Source organism: Eptatretus burgeri, chromosome 4 (genome assembly GCF_056783735.1).
Source record: "Eptatretus burgeri isolate ZD-2024b chromosome 4, Ebu_testis_v1, whole genome shotgun sequence".
In the NCBI taxonomy this organism is placed as follows: Eukaryota; Metazoa; Chordata; class Myxini; order Myxiniformes; family Myxinidae; genus Eptatretus; species Eptatretus burgeri.
The window spans coordinates 91,409,789-91,432,188 of NC_140964.1; the positions used below are offsets into that span (position 1 = coordinate 91,409,789).

Sequence of the window (22,400 nt, forward strand, 5' to 3'; positions counted from 1 at the left end):
ACCCTGGTCGCCTCTTACGACACACAGGGATATGGTACACCTATTCTAACGGGGGCATACACCGGGCCCAGTACAACTGGTACTCATTTTGCCAACCTCGGAAGGATGGCAGGCTGAGTCAACCCCCTGGTGTTTTCGACTTGGTATATATATATATATATATATATATATATATATATATATATATATATATATATATATATATATATATATATCTATATATATATATATATATATATATATATAGATAGTGTTGTGGTTGACGAAATTCGCAAACCACCATTCAGGTCCCTTAGGTGAGATATCTCTGTAAGTATATGTGTAGTTAGGCCCAAACCCGTTGTTTAGAGGGAATAAATGTCATTCATTCGGGCTGCGACCCCTCTAGATAGCCGTTTTTCTTTTACTATCTTTATTTTGGACCAGCCGCCATTACTACCACCACCAACCACGTCTCAACAGCCATCACACAACAACCACCAACCGCAACGCCGCTTCACAACAACAGCCACGACCTTTACCATCACAACTCGCCCTCGCAACCATCGCATCACCACCATTCCCGCGCCGCTTGTGGGTACCGATACTGGACTCGTGCAGGGCGCGCACCGAGCAGCGGGTGCAAAGGCGCCGGCCTTTCCGAAGCAATCGGATCAAAAACGACTCACGCCCACTTCTGTTCCATCCTATCAGTGAGCATGGGGCGATTTGGCCCCGCCTCCAGGTGCGTCGGAGTAATATCGCTATATGCAGATTCATGGATCAAAAAGCATTCACGCCCACTTTTCCTCTGTCCAATGGGGAGCCAGCCAGAGGTAAAGGGTCGAAGGTGAAAGAGCAAAGCCACGGGGGGCTATAAAGGGCCGCGTTCGCTCGCCGAAAAGGAGTAGTAGGAGTGAGTTCGGAGTTGAGTTGGGAAGAAGAAGCAGTAGTAGTCAGTCAAGTGGAGTTCGGAGTTGAGTTGGGAAGAGCCAGTCAAGAGAGGAGTCGGAGAAGGCAGTTGGACGGAGCTGTGGAGAGTTGGAGAGGTGGCGGCGGCGAAGGCAGTCGAGGGGGTGCTCGTGTCAGAGTCGGGGAGCTGCGAAGAGGAGAGGCCGGCAACGCGACCGAGGTCGTGGTGGAGACGCTCGTCGCGGGACCCGAGCCAGGGAGATATCCTCCTTCCCCCGAGCATCAACAACCCCCTCCTGTTTCCCCCGCGCTGAGATAGTGTGAGAAGGGGGCCCCGTTCCCACCCCATACCAGGCAGTCCCAGCGAGGCCCGCGGAGTCGGGGCGCCACCGCCATTTTGCGGCTCATCAGACGGGTAGGCCCGACGCGGTCTCGGCCCCAGGCCCGTCTGCCCCCATCATCCTTGAGGGTGGTCCTTTTCTTTTGCTTTCAGTATATGTGTTGTCGGCGCCGTCTGTGAAGTAAAACTGTATAAGTGTTGCCGTGTGCTCGGTAGTCGGTTAGATCTGCATTGTGTTTTGCTTTTACATTTGCTTTTTGTGTATTATTGTGGGTTTCTTCTTCTTTTACATTTGCTTTTGGTGTAATTGTATATGTGTGCTTTCCGTTCATCGCGAAATAAATGTGCTTTATGTTGAACTGTTTTCCCGTTTCACTTCGTCTTTTCCTTTATTGAATCTCCATCTTACTTCACGTAAAGGGTTGGTCGTGGGCTAAAACGCCCGATAATTAATCGAACCGTCCAGGTTGACGATAACACCGCTCGGTTATCCCGATAGTACGGAACGGGTCGCTTAAAGTGGCCCGTGTCCGAAGTCGACCTGCGGCGAGGTGCGATCGCCCGGTCTACCCTCCGTGTGGGTACTTAGGTAGGTCGAATTTGGCGAGCAACCCTATCCCACGCGGGGGGCCGATTGGCACGATCGTGGTGAGGCCGAAAGGCCCACCCGTGACTAGTTCCCGGTGTTAGTCCGAGAGGGTCACGACGGGATTGTCCGTCCGGTGGGCGACGTGCCGCGATTCGAGTTACGTGGCCGCTCGCACGCCGGCGGGCGTGAATCCGCAACAATATATATATATATATATATATATATATATATATATATATATATATATATATATATATATATATATATATATATATATATATATATATATATATATATATATATAAATATACACATATATATATATATATATATATATATATATATAAATATATATATATATAAATATACACATATACATATATATATATATATATATATATATATATATATATATATATACATACATATATATATATATATATATTAATTCAGTAATATATATATATATTATTATATATATATATATATATATATTAATTCAATAATATATATATATTAGAAAGAACTTTATGTGTTAGATATACCATATGTATTTATTGATTGAAGCCTGGTGTTGGCGCAGTGGTTAGGGCAGCGGCTTGGGACCCAAAAGGTCCTGAGTTCAAGCCCCGTTGGGCCACTGAATTAATACACCAGGGGGTTGACTCAGCCTGTCATCCTTCCGAGGTTGGCGAAATGAGTACCAGTGTACTGGGCCGGTGTATACCCCGGTTAAAATAGGTGTACCGTATCCCTGTGTCATAAGAGGCGACCAGGGTTGTGTCAGGAAGGGCATCCGGCGTAAAACATGTGCCAAATCACTATGCGGATCATACGGATGATCCGCTGTGGCGACCCCTAACGGGAGCAGCCGAAAGAAGAAGATAGATATAGATAGATATATATATATATATATATATATATATATATATATATATATATATATATATATATATATATATATATATATATATATATATATATATATATATATATTGTTGTGGGCCGGGGTCCGGTGGCAAAGAGAATGACCACTAGGTGCGGGAATTTACGTCGATTCCCACCATACTCCCCGGAATTGTAGGCCATCGCTCACGGATAATTCCGTGACGTGGCGGGTCGCTCAACCGTGTGGCATAGGGTCCTCCTGTCTGGAACCAAGTTACGTAATTAACCACGCGGTTTTAACTCCCGGGGAACCACGCTCTCGGTACGTCTTGCCCGAACTGGATAACCCTACCGACTTCGGTAGAGTACCAACTACCAACTCTACCAACTACCTTTCTGGATCGGATGCAGCCGAGCAGAACTGCCAAGGACGTATTGGCTAAAAGTAATGGATTATCGGGAATAAATACCCGGCTAAACTTAGATCCGAACCATGCTGGACCAATGGAGGAAAAGACAAAAACGAGCTGGGAACATTTCTACAATGATTTATTTACACTAAGGCGAGGAAAAACATGTGGCACAGGAACAAGGTTTATTGGTTATGTTATGTAGGGGGAAGATGAGAGAGATGTAGTGCGACAATTTTACAGCAACTTTCCAAAGCGGACACAGAGCAGACTTACGCGAGAATAATAAAAGCAGGAATTACAATAATCAAAGATCTTGTACAATTTTACTTAAAAGACAGGCACCACACTCTCAGACACACACTCAGACCAGCCACACACTCAGACAAAACAAACCCAACGAAAAGAAAAGGGGACCCTTTTGCAGCCAGGGAGGGAGTGAGGGAGGGAGTTGAGGTCGCAGTTCTCTATACCTGAGAGTTTTGGGGGAAGGAGTGCGCCGTGGTGCGGCACCTGACAACAGTCGTACATTTCGGACCACAGCCTCCCGTGTGGAGTTTGGGTCCGTGGAGGAGCTCGAGTGGATTGCGCGGAGTCCAAGGTGGGGACGGGGCAGCAGACAGGACCCGACGAGAGATCCAGTCGAGGTCGGGTGTGCGCGGACCAGCACAACAGACGGGCCGCCGAGGTGAGATGTGGGCAGACACTCCGTAACAACGACCCCTTCAACAACTGCACACTTCCAATCCTTCTACCACAACCTTCTTCGACCTTCCCAACCAACCAACGAACCCACCGAACACGAACCAACCAAGCACTCTGCACTTCCAAATCCAACTCCTTCCTTGCTTTCTCTCAAATCCAACCACGAACTCCTTTTCATCCCATACCACGATTCTACTCTGAGGATTGCTTCGTAACTTATAGATCACGGAGCGAGGGGGTGGAGCCATGGCGAAGCCGACGTCATCGTCCATCCTGATTGGACAGGGCTTTCGTGTGGTCCGCCCTTTCTGGGCGGGGTTTCGGCCAGGCAAGGCCCGCACACACCGCCGTGTCTGGGAGGAAGGTGGATGGCAGTGCAGCTACCATAACCATCCTCGGGATTCTGCCTCAGATAACCATCCTCAGGATTCTGCCTCAGAAAAACAGTCTCTGGGTAGGCACTCATCACGTTGTGGTTCCAATAAGAGGGGGAATAAAATGAAAGGGAAGAAATGATTTTTAATCCTAACTAAAAGCCCATCGCAACGCACTCCCTGTTGTCCCGCTAGACAAAAGGTAGGGATCTAACTGCACGTATATTCATGAAATAACTGACTTGGGATACCTGTATGTTGTATGCATTTGGTTCCGAGAACCGTAACAATATGTGTATATGTATATGTATATGTATATGTATATATGAGGCGCCGCGAGGAGGAGTGATGCAAGGGCCACATCGGCCATTTTGGAGTTAATGCCATATTGCACTATTTTAATCCTTCCCTTATCATCCGCGCCTATCATCATCATCATCATATCATTAAAAAATGTCGCTTACATCACTCCTCCTCGCCGGGCCTCATATGTATATGTGTATATATTATGTATATGTATATATGAGGCGCTGCGAGGAGTGATGTAAGGGCCACATCGACCATTTTGGAGTTAATGCCATATAGCACATACATACATACATACATACATACATACATACATACATACATACATACATACATACATACATTCATACATATATTATGTGTGTGTATATATATATATATATATATATATATATATATATATATATATATATATATATATATATATATATATATATATATATATATATATATATCACAGGGTGGCCTGAAAGTCACTTTACCCTTTCCAGTGAGCATTGTTCTTGAGCTCTTTTAATATACAGGTTTTATTGTACAGGACTTACAATAATTAATTTGTCATTGTATTTGTTTGTGCTCCATCATTCTTCTGAGTCAGTGTTTCCGCATACCATAGCGGGCGAGGGCAGAGGGGAAGGAACAGAGGGAAGTGCAAGAAATTTATCAGCAGTAAAGTAACTTTCGGGCTACCCTGTATATATGTGTGTATATATATATATATATATATATATATATATATATATATATATATATATATATATATATATATATATATATATATATATATATATATATATATATATATATATATATATATATATATATATGTGTATATATGTATATATGTGTATATATATATGTATATGTGTATATATGTATATATATACACATATATAGATGAGTATAAAAGGCCATCAAAAATGATGGGTTGGAATTATTTTATTTGACATATTCAAGGAGATTGGAAAATGTGATATTTCATAGCAAGAAGCGTTATTTTAAAACACTACATGCATAAATGTGACCCGATTTTCTTGATTGTCTGGGACATTTCATTTTGACGGTACAGCCTCGTCAGCGTGCCAAACTCTGAAGCCTCAGCCTAGTGTCAGGTGTACTTGTCTTATTTATTTGACATCTTATGTACATAAATGAGCACTCATTTCACTCGGCGCATGTTGCACATCACATGCAGCGAATTTCACCTCCCTGTACCTTGGTATTTATTGTTGTTTTTTTTAAACGCTTCTGTACACCATCCTTGAGGTCCGATTATAAGTCACCATCTACATTTGCAATAGGAGAGACAGAATTATTATTTTTATGAAAAACTAGTAAAGGTGCCCGTCTTGGATGGGCGTCACTGGCAACATATGGTAAAAGACAGATAGCATGAATGTATTTTAAACAATATATTATTTCATTTTTATCCATTGATTATAATCATTCAGGTTTTCCCCTTCGACTGTCCCGCAGTAGCTCCACTTCGATGACATTACCACGTAGTTTATTACTACACAATGTGTACCATTCGTGAGTTCCAGAGGATCCATAGAGCGCATTAAAATTACAGGGCACCCTACTTTAAAGTGATCCAAAAGGCCGGATCAGTTTCATGTACATATTCATATCTTGTAGATTTTAGCTGGCTGGATCAGTTTTGTCTACATATTCATATCTTGTAGATTTTAGCTGGCCGGATCAGTGTCGTCTACATATTCATATCTTGTAGATTTTAGCTGATTCTGAAACTGTTAACAGCATGTTGATCGGATGGTTCTGTGACTTTTCTACGGTAGTAAACAGAAGTACGACTTAAGCCTGTACGCCACTATGCGGAGACCCGAGGACCTAATATTTCACAACAAACTAAAAACTCACAAAATTTGAAGATATTTTAAATAAACAATTTATTATAATATCAATTAAATATCATTTTTATCCACCGATAATATAAATTGTTCTGTACAGCTATAGTTGTTCTCCTGGGATCTGCGCATCCATCCACGATTTATGTTCTAATGAAGTGCAGTAGGAATAATAAAAACAGCACCGTGCGGAAGTGTAGGTAATCTCTCCAAAGCTCTCGGAAAGCCTTAAAACTCATCACGATCGGTTTGATTGTGAACAGATATACGGACGGACGGACATCGAGACCAGTTTTATTAGGTCATCATGAAGGTACCGCTTGATATTACGCATTGAAATAGAGATATGAATACTCAAGTGAGTTTATTATATGTCTATGATTGATAGCTTATTGACAGCTCAATAACATGAGCGATTTACTATGTCGTATAGTGATTAATAATAACAAACTCTACAAAAGGTTTTACGAACTCATCTTTAATAGCCACGGTCCTCTAAAAAATGGGAAACACTTTTATTTCTTTTTTGTGCAATAATTCTTCCCATTTTGCAAATGGAGAACATGAACTGTTTAACTACCATAATCATCAAAACGAATTTTGAGGGGCCTCTTAAGGAAGACAATAATATCATTACTATATATGTCAAAGCTTGTTTCATTTCATGCAGTAACAAAAATCTGATGGTGGAACAAAAAAAGAGGCGTGCTGAAATATTAATATATAATATAAGATTTAACTACCATAATCATCAAAACGAATTTTGAGGGGCCTCTTAAGGAAGACAATAATATCATCTATGTTAATATATTTCGGCACGCCCCTTTTTTGTTCCACCATCAGATTACTATATATGTCAAAGCTTGTTTCATTTCATGCAGTGACAAAAATCTGATGGTGGAACAAAAAAAGGGGCGTGCTGAAATATTAATATAGATAATAATAAGATTTAACTACCATAATCATCAAAACGAATTTTGAGGGGCCTCTTAAGGAAGACAATAATATCATTACTATATATGTCAAAGCTTGTTTAATTTCATGCAGTAACAAAAATCTGATGGTGGAACAAAGAAAGGGGCGTGCCGAAATATTAATATAGATGTTTTTTGAGTTTTTGTTTTTTTATCCTAAAAATAACCGTAGTGAACACAGTCATGTGAAAAGATCGTCCTTTAAAACCCTCTTTAATCGTCCTTATGAAAGGAGACAGACAACTACACAAATACAGTGTTTTATATCGGTAGATAACAGAAAACAAAATATAACTAGAACGGCACCCGGTAGAGTGCATTCCTTCGCCAAGCTGATTTGTTTACGTTTTGTATCCCACTGATGTGCCGGATCTGGATTCAGACCTGAACTTAAATTTAATTGCCTTGTTCTTGTCATCGAAGCAATTCATCCACCAAGTTTCATCTGAATCTGTCCATAACTTTTGAAATATCGTGTTTTTTTTTGTTTTAGTCCGATCACTCAATGGTGAAGAATCGCTTGAAAAATTCTCGGATCCGGATCCAGATTCGGATCTTATCCAAAATCAAATCAATTCTTCCTTGTTTACATACTCAACCTGGCCACCAAGTTTTGTCTGAATCCGTCCACACCTTTTTTGAGATATCCTGCTATACATATCATTTTATCCCCATCACTGAATGGTGAAGAATCATTTAGTCTCGGATCTGGAGTCGGATCTTCGCCAAAATCGAACCGATTCTTCCGTGTTACATACTCAACCTACCCACCAGGTTTCATCCAGATCCGTCCACAACTTTTTGAGATATCTTGCTCACAGACAAACAAACAGACAGTGGTGAAAACATAACCTCCATCCACATTCGGTGGTGGAGGTCATAACACTGCCTCAATTCTTGCTCAGGTAATGACATGGTCAACCTGGTAAATGTGTCGACTTCAGAAATTAAGAGCAAGTGTCGTGATGCAAAGTTCTTTGGAAAAAAACCTTTATATGGAATTTTAAGACATGATTGTTCCAAAAAAATTACCTTTTATTTGTCCTGCACCTCCACGACATATTGACTCTTTTTATTTATTTATTTACTTATTTTCAGGAAGCACTTCAGCTGGATGGAGAGATTTTGTTTGCTCTGTTGCGTCGTTCTAGCCCCATGGCTTACAGGCACCTCAAAAAGAATGGCGTAGACCCAGTGCTTTACATGACTGAGTGGTTCATGTGCATTTTTGCACGCACACTACCATGGGACTCTGTCCTTCGAGTTTGGGACATGTTCTTTTGTGAAGGTTGGACCATGTGCATTTTTCTTCACTCATGAATGATATCGTTTTGGGAAATTGGTGAAGACATAGAAATGGGAAAGACCAGTTGGTACTAGACCAATTGTGCTAAATGGGTTAACCTAACCCTTCATGGCTTGGTCTTGTTTAAATAGGGAAATTATTTTGATTTGGAATAAAAAAGAATCTCCTGACATTCCTTTAATATTTCCCTTTTGTATTTATACCCCCTCCCACCCTTCCCACTTTCCATCGCTGCACTTGCCAGGCGTTAAGGTGATGTTCCGCGTTGCTCTGGTGCTCCTTCGACATGCTTTGGGCAACTCTGAGAAGGTAAAGAGCTGCCCAGGTCTGTATGAGACAATGGAGAAGCTCAGGAGCCTCCCACATAATGAACTACATGAGCACTACCTCATTAAAGCTGTAAGTCCCTTCAAACTCTCTTCCTGCCCCCATTTCCTGCACCATCATTTTTGTTCTCTTTCTCTTGAGAATATTCCCCTTTTAGTATTTTGCCCCTTTCTAATTGAAATACACAAATACATGATCCAGCCAAATATCCTGGGACAACCCAGCATTCAATCTTTATTATCCAACCAAGATGTTCTAGTTTTGTAATTTTAAATGAATTTTCTGAAATTTGTAGAATTTGTTTTTCATTCAGGCCTAAGTCACATTTGCGCTACGGCGAGGATACGGCGGCCGTACGCCCTCTGAATTGACAGAAACGTGCGGCGGCCGCAGAGTTTCTGCGGTGGCCTCAGGGTGGCCCTATGCCGTTTGGCTATCTTTTACAGGCCGTAGGGGTCGCCGTGGAATTATAACGTGGAGTTATAACTTTTTTCATTTCTACGTTCGCCGTATCAATTTGACAAGCCGAAAAAAAAAAAACAAAAAAAAAACGTAAAAATTTTTTTTTTTTTTAAATGAACCCACTCGTTACCGTCCGTCTGGCCGCATGTTCGCCTTAGGGCCCCTCTGCGGTCGCCTTGCGGGTACCTTGAGGCTACCTTGCGTCTGCCTTGAAAATTATATGGCCGCCGCAGTGCCCCCTTAAGGTCACCGTGCGACATCAAATCAAAGACCGTACGGCAACCCCACGTTTTCGGTCTCCACAATTTCTAAATACGCCGTGCGGCTCCCCGAAAAATAAAAACATATGTGACTGCTACATTGTGTGACCGTGGAAATACTGCGGCCGCCGTATAATTGCTTGTGGCCATAGATTTTGGAGACCCCACGGCCGCCGTGGCAAATGTGACTTAGGCCTTAGAAGTTGTGGGTTGTGATGTGGAAAAAGTCTGACTTGATGCAATTTAATTCAAAGCTATAAGGCAACAAAAGGTGAAAATTTTAAAAGGGGGTGTCGACTTTCTATAGGCACTATATAACAATAATGCCAACAAAACCATGTCTTATTCACAATCCGATATCTACAAAAATAATAATTGCCCCTGCGCCTACAAAACCACATTGGCTTAACCTCTGACTTAACTGCTTACACCACAGGTATTAATTATTACAGAGAGAGTAGACACGACAGAAATATGGAACTTTCTCCCGTGCGATGCTTGCGTGGAAACGGTTTTTCCTGTCTTGGCAGGCACTCCACCCGTCTGGTCTTGCCCCCCACCCTCTCCAGAAAAAGGTCGTTCAGCGATGACTGGGTCATATATGAAGTATATTGGGCTCTGCTTGCCCCTCCTCGCATGATCGTTGGCTCGTTACACAACCTTCCTGATGCTTCTCATTGTGTCTAGCTGTTGCCTGCTGCTTCTCGCAGCTTCTGGTTTCCTCTCACAACTTCTGGTCTCCTGCAGGCGAGAGTTACTGCAGAGGGGACATCAGATGAAGCGTTTGCGCACCAACCAGGAAGAGATTAAAGCACATTTAAACAGATTATGAAGGTCAGGTCAGGTATGGGAGCATGTGCCAGAACAGCGCGTCGCTGCGTCCACTTTCCGCCGGTACTCCAGGGGCCTCCGTCTGGCCATCCCCCAGGCAGATGCCAGGCCCATCCCCATCTCATTGAGATGATGGTCAACCTGCTGCAACCATGAGGCACGTGGTCGGCCCACTGGCCTCCTCCACTCATGAGACTCCCTCGCTGAGAGAATCTGGTGAGCAGGATCAGCGTCAGGAAAACGAGCCACATGTCCATACAGCCGCAGCTGACGCTCACGGACTATGCAGGTAACAAATCTCATCCGAGTCTCTCTCAGCAACCGCTCATTGGACACAAAATCCGACCAGCGATAGCCAAGGATTCTCCGAAGAGACCTGGTACCAAAGGAATTAAGTCTCCGTCTCAGATCCTTGGTCAAAGTCCAAGTCTCGCACCCATAGAGCAAGACTGGAAGTACCAAGGACCTGAAGACTCGGACTTTCGTCCTCCCGCACAGGTACCGGCAGCGCCACACCCCATGATCCAGTGAATCCATGACTCCCCAGGCCCGACCCAGACGTCTATTGACCTCCGGCTCACAACCTGCGGAGACATGAATATCACTGCCAAGGTAAGTGAATCTATCCACGACCTCAACATCCTCACCACAAACAGACACAGACAGGACAGCAGCATCCAAGATGTCACCGAAAGCCTGGATCTTAGTTTTGACCCAAGAAATCCGTAATCCCAACGGCTCCGACTCCTCATTCAGCACCTCGAGGGCCCCCAAGAGGATGTCTAAAGTCTCCGCAAAGATGACTGCATCATCTGCAAAATCAAGGTCCGAGATCTTGACATTGCCAAACGATGCACCGCAACTTGATCTCTCCGACATCCTCCCAAAAATCCAGTCCATACAAGTGCTGAAAAGTGTGGGGGCAAGCACACATCCCTGACGAACTCCAGTAACAACTGGAAATAAGTCAGAGATGGTACCACCACACTTCACAGCACTCTCAGTACCAGAGTAGAGTTCAGACATCAGATCGATCAGTTTCGGTGGCACCCCACGAAGACCAAGAATCCTCCAGAGGACATCCCGATTCACTGAATCAAACGCTTTACAGAGATCAACATAGGCTGCAAGCAGCCCCTGCCGAAACTCTCGTCTGCGTTCGGTGAGGACACGAAGTGCAAGGATACGGTCAATCGTTGACCTCTTTGGTGTAAAGCCTGACTGCTCTGGACGCTGGTGCTCAAGCAGATGGTGGCGAACCCTATCAAGAATTATCCGAGCAAAGACCTTGCCTGGCACTGAGAGCAGCGTCACCCCTCGGTGGTTGTTGCAGTCTTGGCGATCACCCTTCCCTTTCCAGAGAGGGACAACAAGGCCCCTCTTGCAGTCAGTTGGGATGATGCCTGTGTTCCAGGCAGAGCACAAAACTGCATGCAACGACACGAGTGCAGCATTTCCACCAGCCTTGAGAAGTTCAGCATGGATGCCACAGATCCCTGGAGCTTTGCCTCGTTTCAACTGGTTCACCGCAGCCCGTGTTTCCACAAGCGATGGTGGACCACAGTTGATTCGAGGGTCAGCAACAGGGATTGTAACACCCTTGACGTCCAACTCGACAGCTGGGGGATCAGCCTGGTACAACCGCTCAAAGTAACCGGCCCAGCGGGCCTTCACTTCAGACTCCTCTGTCAAGAGCCTACCACTCTCTGCTCGAACTGCAGTGCTCCGAGGGATGGGCTTGGATGAACGTAATGCGCGAATTCCCCTGTAAGCGGGACGAGAATCACCTGTCCACAGGTGATGCTCTACCCCCTCACAGATTCCTCGCACATAGGCCTCCTTGTCCACCCTCAGTGCACGTCCAGTTTTACGCCTCAGCTCCCTGAACAGCTCAGCTCTGCCATTCAGCCTGGCCCTGCGACTCTGGTCAATGGTATCCAGTGTCCCTTGAGAGACAAAATTCTTCTTTGCCCTGCGGTGAACTCCAAGGCATCCACCGGCAACATCAAGGACGGTGGTCTTGAAGGTGCTCCACAACTCTTCAGGACCCCCCAAAGCACCCAGACCCCCCAAGTGTCCACTCAGCCTGTTCGCAAACTCCTCAGCTACTCTCTCAGCCCTGAGCTTGGCAACATCCAGCCTCGGCTGGGATGGTACCATTCTCCAGGATTTAAGGTGCAGCTTTAGAGTTGCTACAACAAGCCTGTGGTCAGTATTGAGGAACTGAGCACTCCGGTAGACCCTGCAGTTCTGGATCATCCTCCAACGACCGTCAATGAGGACATTGTCAATCTCCTTTGCCACACCGCCAGCGTTGGAATACCAAGTCCAGCGATGAGCTTGCGGGCGCTGAAACCATGAACCAGCCACCCTAAGTCCATGACTTCTTGCAAAGTCAAGGAACTTAGTGCTATTCTGGTTCATAGTCCCTGACCCATGGGGACCAACACACACCTCTTAACCATCCCTATCAGTTCCAGTCGATGCATTGAAATCCCCCAAGACTAGAAGTGTATCTCGTCTGGGGCACTGATCAACCACAGACTCGAGTGTGGCGTAGAATGTGTCCTTCACGGTGAGATCACTCGCCTCAGTCGGAGCATAAATAGAGACCAGGGAAATGACACCTAAGGAGTGGCGAATCCTCAATCTCATAATACGCTCGTTGACCGGTGTTACCTCAATTATCATTGGGGTCAGCTTATTGGACACAGCCACAGCAACTCCTTGGGTATGGTAACCATCAGAGCGACCAGACCAATAGTAGGTGTAACCACCCACCATTATCTCGCCGCAATCCGGTCTCCGAACCTCAGAGAGAGCTGCAATCCCGATGTCCAAACGCTTGAGCTCAGATGATAACAGAGACAGGTGATCATCCTCTCTTAGGGATAGGACATTCCAGGCACCCACCCGAAGGGACCGCCTCAGGTTAACCCAAGGAGACCGCCGTCTGGTGGACGACACCTCAGCACCACTCCGACACACTCTCCGGCAATCTGACCCAGGGATGTTACCCCGTGGTTTCCCTCCTATCAAAGATTGGGGGTCCCGAAGGCTTTGCCCCAATCCTGTCATCCGGTGAGCTGCCCTGCGAAGGGAAGCTGCACAGGAGGTACTCCCACGGAGTGGGTTTTCAGATTTTTTTGCGTTTTTGCGTTTTGCGGAATGAAGCGTTTTACGGTGGCCGGAGTGCAAATCCTGCCACCAATTATTATTATTATTACCAATTATGAAGGGATCGATTTGAAGAATTAGTGCAGGAGGAATTATGGGAGATTTAGATACATTACAGAATATAGGGGTCACCTATTATCCTGTCGAGACATACCCTGACATGTTTTGTGCCTTGTACACAAAATACCATATGTTTTATGCTGAACATTTAATAATTTAATAACTGTGCTAAGTTACTCCCTTTAACCTCCGTCACATTCCCACAGGGGTAGTTATGGGAAGCTCTATTCCAGCTCCCTCAGGGAGTCATGCTCCTGCCAGATGTAAGTCCCGGACTCAGCTCGCTCTGGCTGACGGTACCTGGTATGGGCCCCTTGTCCAGGCTAACGGATCCCAACTGCCTTGTGGGGGAAGCTTCTTTAGGCTAAGGCTATGAGAAGGACATTCAGACATCAAACTGCACCTGTAGGTCAGCCTGGGCAGCGCTGCATTGTAGATGAACGTTCTCATGAAAGTCAGTGGTGACATCAACCTAGGCATCACTGCGCAGCATCTGCAGACAGCTGTGTTCACTGTGGACATCAAGGGCAGCCATCATAAGACCAACAACCTGGCCAGTCTGCTGTGCTTATGTGCATCAGGCTTCACATATTTATTGCACCTGCAGCCAATGATGCTCACAGGAATAGTGTGTTAGAGGGATAGCACACACTTCTATCACTTAAATCGCTTCTCTGTGCAGGTTTTTCCCTCCATTGGCACCTTCTCACTATCAAAGTCCTATGGTGAGGGAGGATAGGCAGAGAATGCTGCTGGGAGTCCTTAGTCACAAGTCCACATGTATGGCGGTCCAAGTGTGATGGTCATTTTTGTTACTGACCAGGAGCAACAGTGATATTCGTATCCTGCTTGGGCATCAGAGCAGCCCTCCTCAGAGGTCTTTCCACATGGAGAAAGGGAAAGAAAAGGTTTCCCAAACAAAGCTTGCTCCACTTCGGCTTACCTGCCTACTGCGGCAGGTTGGTCATCCATGTCCATGGTGGAGAAAGAGCAAATCAAAATAAACTAAAAAACAAGAAGAGGAAGACACTAAATTTTGGTGTCTGAAATGTGCGCACACTGCAAGGTGACAGTTGCCTCGAACGTCGAACAGCCATTATTGGCCTCAAATTGGTGTGGTGTGGGGATAGACATTGCGGTACTCAGTGAGACTTGTGTACCCTGTACATCCCATCTTCAGCAACGAGGCTCCGGTTATAAGTTTTACTGGAGCAGCAAGCCAGATCTCCGCAAGGACCAGTCTATACCTGCGATGTTTGCAGTCAACACTGTGGTTCCTCCACTGGCCGATATAGCCAATGCTCAATGCTTAGTGAGCACGCCACCTAAGTGGGGGAAGAGATTGGCGAAAGCAACGACTCTCATCACCATCACATTCCCGCAGCACTATTATATCGGGGGACAGTTAAACACAATATTGTTACGGCCATGGGTACCGAGTGTATTATGAGGGGGTTAATCCTCGTTTCTCCTTAGAAGATCCAGACCTGGGGCCACCGCTCACAATTAACTTCATGGTACGGTGGGTTGCTTTCAAACCACGAACGCCAATCGGTTAACCACGAGTTCCAGTGTCCACCATCTAATTTGCCATTTAACTGGAGGTCATATGGCTTCCTGACCGGGGCATGCGCCCTTGGCAATGCACCAATCTTATCTTGATTCGATCTTAATCCGGGTGGCCAAGCGTTTACCACTGGTGTGTGCTGACTATGACAGGTTAATTTGTTTGCGAATTACCTCCCAGTCTATCTAGGTTCGGATAATGCTGGATCAATGGAAGGAAAGGACAAGCACGGACAGGTTGAAACGTCAACAAGGAATTTATTATTAAAAAAAAAAAAAACATTGAAGAACTTTTTATTTCCTTGTGGTGAAAATAGAGAAATTCAAATCAATCAAAATAATCTCAAGCAAATAAAGAATTAAACAGGCATTGATAGAAAAACAGATAAAGATCAGATACTTTTCACTATGCCTTACTTAACGATTAAACACGAGACAAGGGTACCCAGCAGATTGTTCAGGGAGGAGAGAAATCTGATCTCGCTCACCAAGGCAGAAGTCGTGGGTCAAATAAAATGTCCCAAAATGTATGAGAGTGCGTTGGTCTGCTGCCAGCGCCCTGCCTCGCCTTGCACCCACTCACAAACAGGCTCGAACACCGATCGACATCACGTCGTCGCCCCCAGGAACCAGGGACATCAAGAATCAGGTATGAGCAGAACCAGCAGGAATGGTCCAGCCATCACTCACCATCAGGAGCTATCAGGAGCCATAACCAACGGACAGCTGAAAGAAGCTGTGAGGCACTGTGAGGAGTTGTCACCAACTGTCACAAAACTGTCAGGAAGTCACCAACTGACAGGAAAGCGGTCCTCCTGTCCTTTTTATGGGTGACCAGTGTGGGTGGAGCCTCAAGCAGACTTCAGCCAAATCCACCTTGCCTTTTGGCGCTTTGTTGCACGTGACCAACCGTCAATCTCGTGATCATTCCTTCCTTACCAGAGCAAGATGCACCCCCAAATCAACACAGGCCTGGCTAACGATGCCATGTTTGTGGTGCTGGACGAACGGCAGAAAGCAGCTATTTGCCAGAATTACCGAGTGAAACCGTGAAGCGCTTACAAAACATCAACAACAACCATCACCTCTCCGTTCAGCCCGACACGAACAAGAGCCAGCCAGCGTCCATAGAGCTGCTGAACGGGGCGTCAAACGTCGATGAAAGATAGGTGGGTGAGGTAAATGATCCACAGCCGTATTTGACCATCAGAATATCTGTTCAGGAAAATCCCGCAGTGTGCTTAATCAAATGTCCTGTAAGTCCAAAGTGTAAATAAATCGTCCACCTCCAAGCCAATGTGTCCCGATGGAGAGGGGGTAGAACGAGCCTCGGTTGGGCTTACCGCTATCTCTCGCGTGCATGAACGTGTCGTAAAGAGAAAAAGGCCATCCCATAAGAAAGGGAATCTGTTCTATACTCTTCTTCAACACATCAAAGTGTTAGAATCCCACCAGATAAGGGGATGGGTCTATCCTGGACATGCATTTATGGAAATGACTGTCTGAGGACCTGAATATTGTATGCATTAGTCGGATCCGATTCTGAAATCCATAACAATATATTAGAGTAATGTCGAGTTTGGCAAAAAATACAAATGCAGCAGCAGTCACGAACAGTCACAATGACCCTGGTTGATTTGGGAAGACCCCGCAAAGTGACACATCGAGCCCCTGCGCCCACGAAACCATGTCGAAAACCATGTTGAAAATAATGGACGACTTGTAATGTTCGTACGTACATAAATTATGTTTCCATTGGTGAGGATTCTGGAACGTTTTTAATCGCATTGCTTCCTAATAATGTCGTAAAATATTTGGTGAGCATGGAAGTGCACTGGGTGAGATTGCCGAAGCTAATTGGGTTAGTGCAACTGCATCTGGTTACACATTCAGAGATGGTCGTTGAGCAGAGTTCAGCTCACTTTCCATGAAGCATGAGAAGAGTTCTTGAAGAAAATGGCAGATGCATTGAATGAACTTGCAAGCTTTAAAATCACTTTATAGCAACAAATAAATTCCAAAAACTGTTCTTGATTGATGCTGATTCGACTTGCCCATTCCTGAAGAAGCAGGAGAGGTTTGTAGTAATCAGTCAGTGGACAAGTGTACTTGGAGATCTATCTACTTTAATGTAGATCGCTCATTCTCAGATCTTGAGATCCAACATAATGTTATCTAACCACTCTGCAGTTAAACGCTTTTAATGTTTCTTTTTGAAAAAAAATTTAAATAATGAAATGGGAACAAAGTTGTCAAATTTAACTATCGCAAGTGAATAATGCATAGGTTCTATGCAGCATCTGCAACCTCAGCAAATTCCGTTTCAAGATGCCGTTCACAGCATTTCTCTCAGGATTTGCAGCACACCTCAGACCAAGGACTCGGCGAGTGCACCCGGATGGCCTTACTCGCATTTCGAGCTAGCTAGTCGAGCCTGCAGCTGAGCTGCACTTGCACTGCAAGGTCTAGCATGCCTGTGTGACTTTAGGCACCGTTCGACAAAGTTGTTTAATACAACAATCACATTTTAATGTCAATTGTTTGACACAAGTTGATTTTAGACATTGCTCAAAGTTGTTGCGGGCTCAGCTGGCTCCGGCTGACAGTACCTGGTAGGGGTCCCTTGCCCAGGGTAACAGATCCCAACTGCCTTGTGTGGGAAGCTTCTTTCCTCTTTTAAATTTTTATTTTTTAAAATTTATTTCTCTCCTTCCTATTTATGTATCTTTTCTTGTTTTTTTGTTGTTTCTGCTGTTGTCACAAAATTGGCAGCCACACCTCTTTCCTGCCTCCCAGATCCTGGAGTTGGACGTGTCAGAGAATGACATTGAGAAGGAGCACACACGGCAACTGCACCGCTGGGTGGAGCTGCATGGGGAGCCACAACATGCTTCAGATCGGCGTCTACATGGTGCACAGGCTGTACGGCTTGAGCTGGAGATGCAGCGTGAGGCATTACGTCTCGCCAGGCGCGCCCGACATAAGGAGACGACGGGCCACTCACCACCACCCTCACCCACGCCAAGTGTGACGAGTGTTACAAGCACGCTCAGCACGCTCAGCACCATGAGCACCATGAGCCAACGGAAAGGAGGTGAGGTCCACATGACCATAGTTATTCTTGGAGAATGCTTTTAAGGGAGTACCTCGACCTCGGGAATAAATATATGGTGCTTAATTGAAGTTGGGAAATCTTGAATTGGTTGAAGAGTCCTTTGTTGATGTAGAACTGTTTCTTCCCCTCCCCCCACCCCCACCACCCACCACCACCTGCTCCACATCTTCCTCCACCCACCTCACCTCTTCCCATGCCAGGTTATCCTTATTACTTCCCACCTTTATTCACTCTGTCACTTTTCGAGAAACAAATTATATTTGATACACCAAATATTTTAATCTGCAACGGCCAATAATAATTATCGAAGGGAGCCTGACCTCTCTCATATTTAAACTGAACGTCACATTAAAACTGTACACACACCCTTAAAAAGCAGTTAGTGAGCAAAATGATTCATGTGTTGAACAAATGGAGGATGGCACATTTCCCTCTGACAAACTGATGGTGTCAGCTGACACTTTCCAGAGCCTGACTTCACCCCTCTCCCTCATGAACTCCTTTTTCTCCCATTGTTTTTTCATTGTGCCCCAACAAAAATCCACGTCAGCTGTTTTATACCTATTTGTATTTGGTCTCTGCTTTTGCGAGGCCATCATCCCCATCCATTGGTGCAATCTTGCCCTCCACAGCCAATTTGTATTCGCCGAGTCCACTTTCTCTGCTCTCTCTTTCTTAATCTGACATTTCCAGCTTTCCAACCTTATCCCCCCCTCCGTTATCTGAGGCTGGCTCTTGAAATGGTATAATGGATGGATGATCCAGCTTGAATTCTGCAATAATCTCCTATATACGAGTATGACCCCTTTAGTGTCCATTTTCGTCTCATTCAACATCGTCTTTATGACCTGAGCATTAGACCCGAAGCAATATAACAGACGATATGACTCACAGATGCTGTTGGTGTGACAGGATGGTGCAGAAGTAGCACTCTTATCTTCAAGCTGTCGAGTCTCCGTTTGTTTTCTGACATTACTATCAACTGTCAGATTGGTACCTCACGGGGACCAATCCGACAGTTTATAGTCACTCTGCATCACAAAGTGCACCGTCCATCTGGGATCGCATTAGTTGATGGACGTTAAAGATCCCACAGTTTTCCACGCAGAGTAAGCGAGTTATTACTGGCATCCTGAACAAATTCCAAACTTCTGCCCTAACCCACATTGGGCACTGTCTCAGCAGCACATCCGTACTCCCAGCAATGAAACAAACCAGCAGCCACGTGCTGCACATAAAAGAATGAGAGGTATACTCTTTATTATGCTAATGATTAAAATATTCATTAACTTTAAATGACAATATACCTTGTTCATTGTGAAGTCAGTAGTTGCAAGACAGCACTTCTGTTTATCTTGTAATCTCACCGGAAGTTGCAACATGAACTTTAACATAAAATCCAAAGTGTAAAGAATAAACACTACTTGATGCTTCTGCCTTTATCAGTTGTCAAATTTGTAATGGTACTTCCTGACAGGGATCGGACATCGAGAACGTGAATTGAATCGGCTGTTTCGTCAGCGTGAGAAAGATGTTCAAAAGGAAAGGAAGCGGTTACGGAAGGATCTCAAATTAACAAAGGCCCAGGAGATAACAAAACCCGTGAAGACCCAGGTCAAACGAGACCCCGAAGTCGGTGACAGCAAGATGAACGTGACGGCTTTGAAAGTGCCGGCAAATGTAAATCCACACGTTCCCAATGGGCCAGAGCTGCATCAAAGTAAATCTGGGTTGGATATGCTCCAAGGTGATACTCAAGTATCACTTCTCAAGAAACCATGCAATGCATTGTGGGATAATTTTGAGAACAACCGTTTTGACTCGTCCAGAGCTGCCAACAAAGCCATATCTCCATCGCAGGATCCATCCAAGGTTGCGTCGTCAGCATTTCGGCCGCTCGGAGCACCTGGGAATGCAAACCAGGAAAAGGAGCACTCACTCACTCCATCCATCCACACGGTGGGTTCTCTTGAGGACTTTGTTGACACTTCACAGAGTGGTGCTGTCGATGGTCATGCGCTTTCGAGCTCCAACCTCGAAGCGGAGCTCGGGCCGGTCGAGGAAACTTACCTCTAACCCAGTTGCCCCCTTAGACCCCTCTGCTGGTTGTGCGCCACTTCACATACTGACACACGTCTGGTTATCCTGCTTTGTTTCCACAGCTGGTATTTGGAGTGTGTGACCTCTATCCCCAGGCTCTTTGTCTTTAGGTCTTTACCACAAGCTCTTTGTTTCACACAATTAATTTTAAAATCGTTTTTGTTTACTCTTCCCGTTTTGCATCGACTTGTGTGACTATTCACCCTTTTGCTCTCTGGAAATGTCCAATAATGTACAACAAAGTTAACTTGCATTCGTTTTTTTTCTTTACCAATGTACATTTTCATGACAATCTCGTTATTATTAGTATTTTTTTTTTCTTTCTCGTCTTCTGCATCAAAGCAGAAAGGACCATGTCAGGAAAACGTGAAGAAATGAAATTTTAATATTATTTTAATATATTGTCTGCTTTTTTTTTCTTCTCTTCTTTTTGCATCTAAATCGCTGCTACAGTCGCCCTGTTATATCCGTCTGTCAAGTTATTTTGTTGGCTTTACCGCCCGGCGCTAATTTATTGAATGGTTCATAAAAGTGTTGTCGTGCTCTTTGCATCGATATTAATGATTGTGCATGATGCCGTTACAGAGGAAAAAAAAAAAAAATTTGTGACTCGCTTAACTACAGGGTGTACGTGGTTATGGTTCGTGTTGAAACCCACGTGTGGAATGTACCTGCATGTTGTACACCTTTCTTCATCGAAGTTTAATTTGATCCACGAGGCTTGAAGTGACGGCAGTTAAACTTTTCACACTTCCTGTTGTCATGATTATGATGATAGGAAGGCTGGTTTCGACAAGCCGAGAAAGTTTTATTCCATCTTTGGTGGAAGAGAATTTTTTTTTTTGTATTTAATAGTTTTGATCGTCCAGACGATGATATATGAAGCTCCTCATCACCTGTTCATTTGGTCTTAAAGTTGAGAAGTGGTGTGGATTATTACATCGACAACAAAGCACGTTTTTTGATGTTTTCATGACTGTTACATAATGCATTGTGGTTTGTCTTTGTCACATTTAACAGCTGCATGATTGCTCGCCAGTGCTCGGTATGTCACTTTTGCGGGGTGTTCCCCAATCAACCAGGGTCCTTGTAATTGTAATCGTGACTGCTGATGCATTTGTAACTTCTTATAAACAGTCAGCAAGAGCTACCATGCTTGTGATTTATTCCCATTCGAATGGGATTGCAGTCTGACGGGATGGTGTAGCGGTAGCGCACTTGCCTTCTTGGCCTGATTATAAAAAAAAATTGGTGCTTTGCAGGCTGGGTGTTGCATTGCAGTGCGCTGTCCCTCAGATGGACGTTAAGCCGGGTGTATCTTGTGCTGACATTAGTTGATATATATTGAAGATCCCTCGATCTACAAATAGGTATAAAACCACTCACAATGAGTAGGCGAGATATCACTGCCCCCCCCCTCCCAAACAATTCCTGAACAAAATAATTATATCTTGCAGGTGCAGAATGATCATCTAGCATTGTACAACTGATTGCAAGATAAGTGTTTTTTAAAAGGGCCTTAGACAGGTCTATGCAAGTGGACACAACCTTCTGTAAAAATAAGATGGATTTGACAAAACCGAAACGATTGTGTGCAAAGTAGTGAAATGAATTAAGCGTAAGATCCTTGGCATAATGAGTAAGTGCAAACTTTTGTTAAACTTGGATGTATTGATTTCCAAAAACGACACACTTGCTGTGAAAAGTATGTCCACCAATTGGTGACAACTCGGCACGTCTCCAGATGGCGGACGTTTGATCTCAACAACGTGAAGGAATTTGCATGACACCATGGCTGCGGCCACAGGACCACTCTCGGCATAACTCACCGTAAGCCTTTGTGTGCCGACG

At 44.7% G+C, this 22,400-nt stretch overlaps 1 protein-coding gene across 8 annotated transcripts in view; it reads left to right on the forward strand.

Moving 5' to 3' along the window:
- Positions 1-21,695, forward strand: part of LOC147028666 (calcium/calmodulin-dependent protein kinase kinase 2-like) — a 200,879-nt gene extending 179,184 nt beyond the window's left edge. For 7 of the 8 annotated variants that reach the window (XM_085879310.1, XM_085879312.1, XM_085879309.1 and 4 more), the window contains 4 exons: positions 8,444-8,633; positions 8,896-9,050; positions 18,131-18,428; positions 19,927-21,695. In XM_085879310.1, the coding sequence (XP_085735436.1) occupies positions 8,444-8,633; positions 8,896-9,050; positions 18,131-18,428; positions 19,927-20,525 (1,242 nt within the window). In that variant the 3' untranslated portion in view covers positions 20,526-21,695. Of the gene's footprint in view, positions 1-8,443; positions 8,634-8,895; positions 9,051-18,130; positions 18,429-18,649; positions 19,899-19,926 lie in introns of those variants that run through there. The other variant, XM_085879321.1, reaches the window with a different exon arrangement.
- Positions 21,696-22,400: the final 705 nt, after the last annotated feature.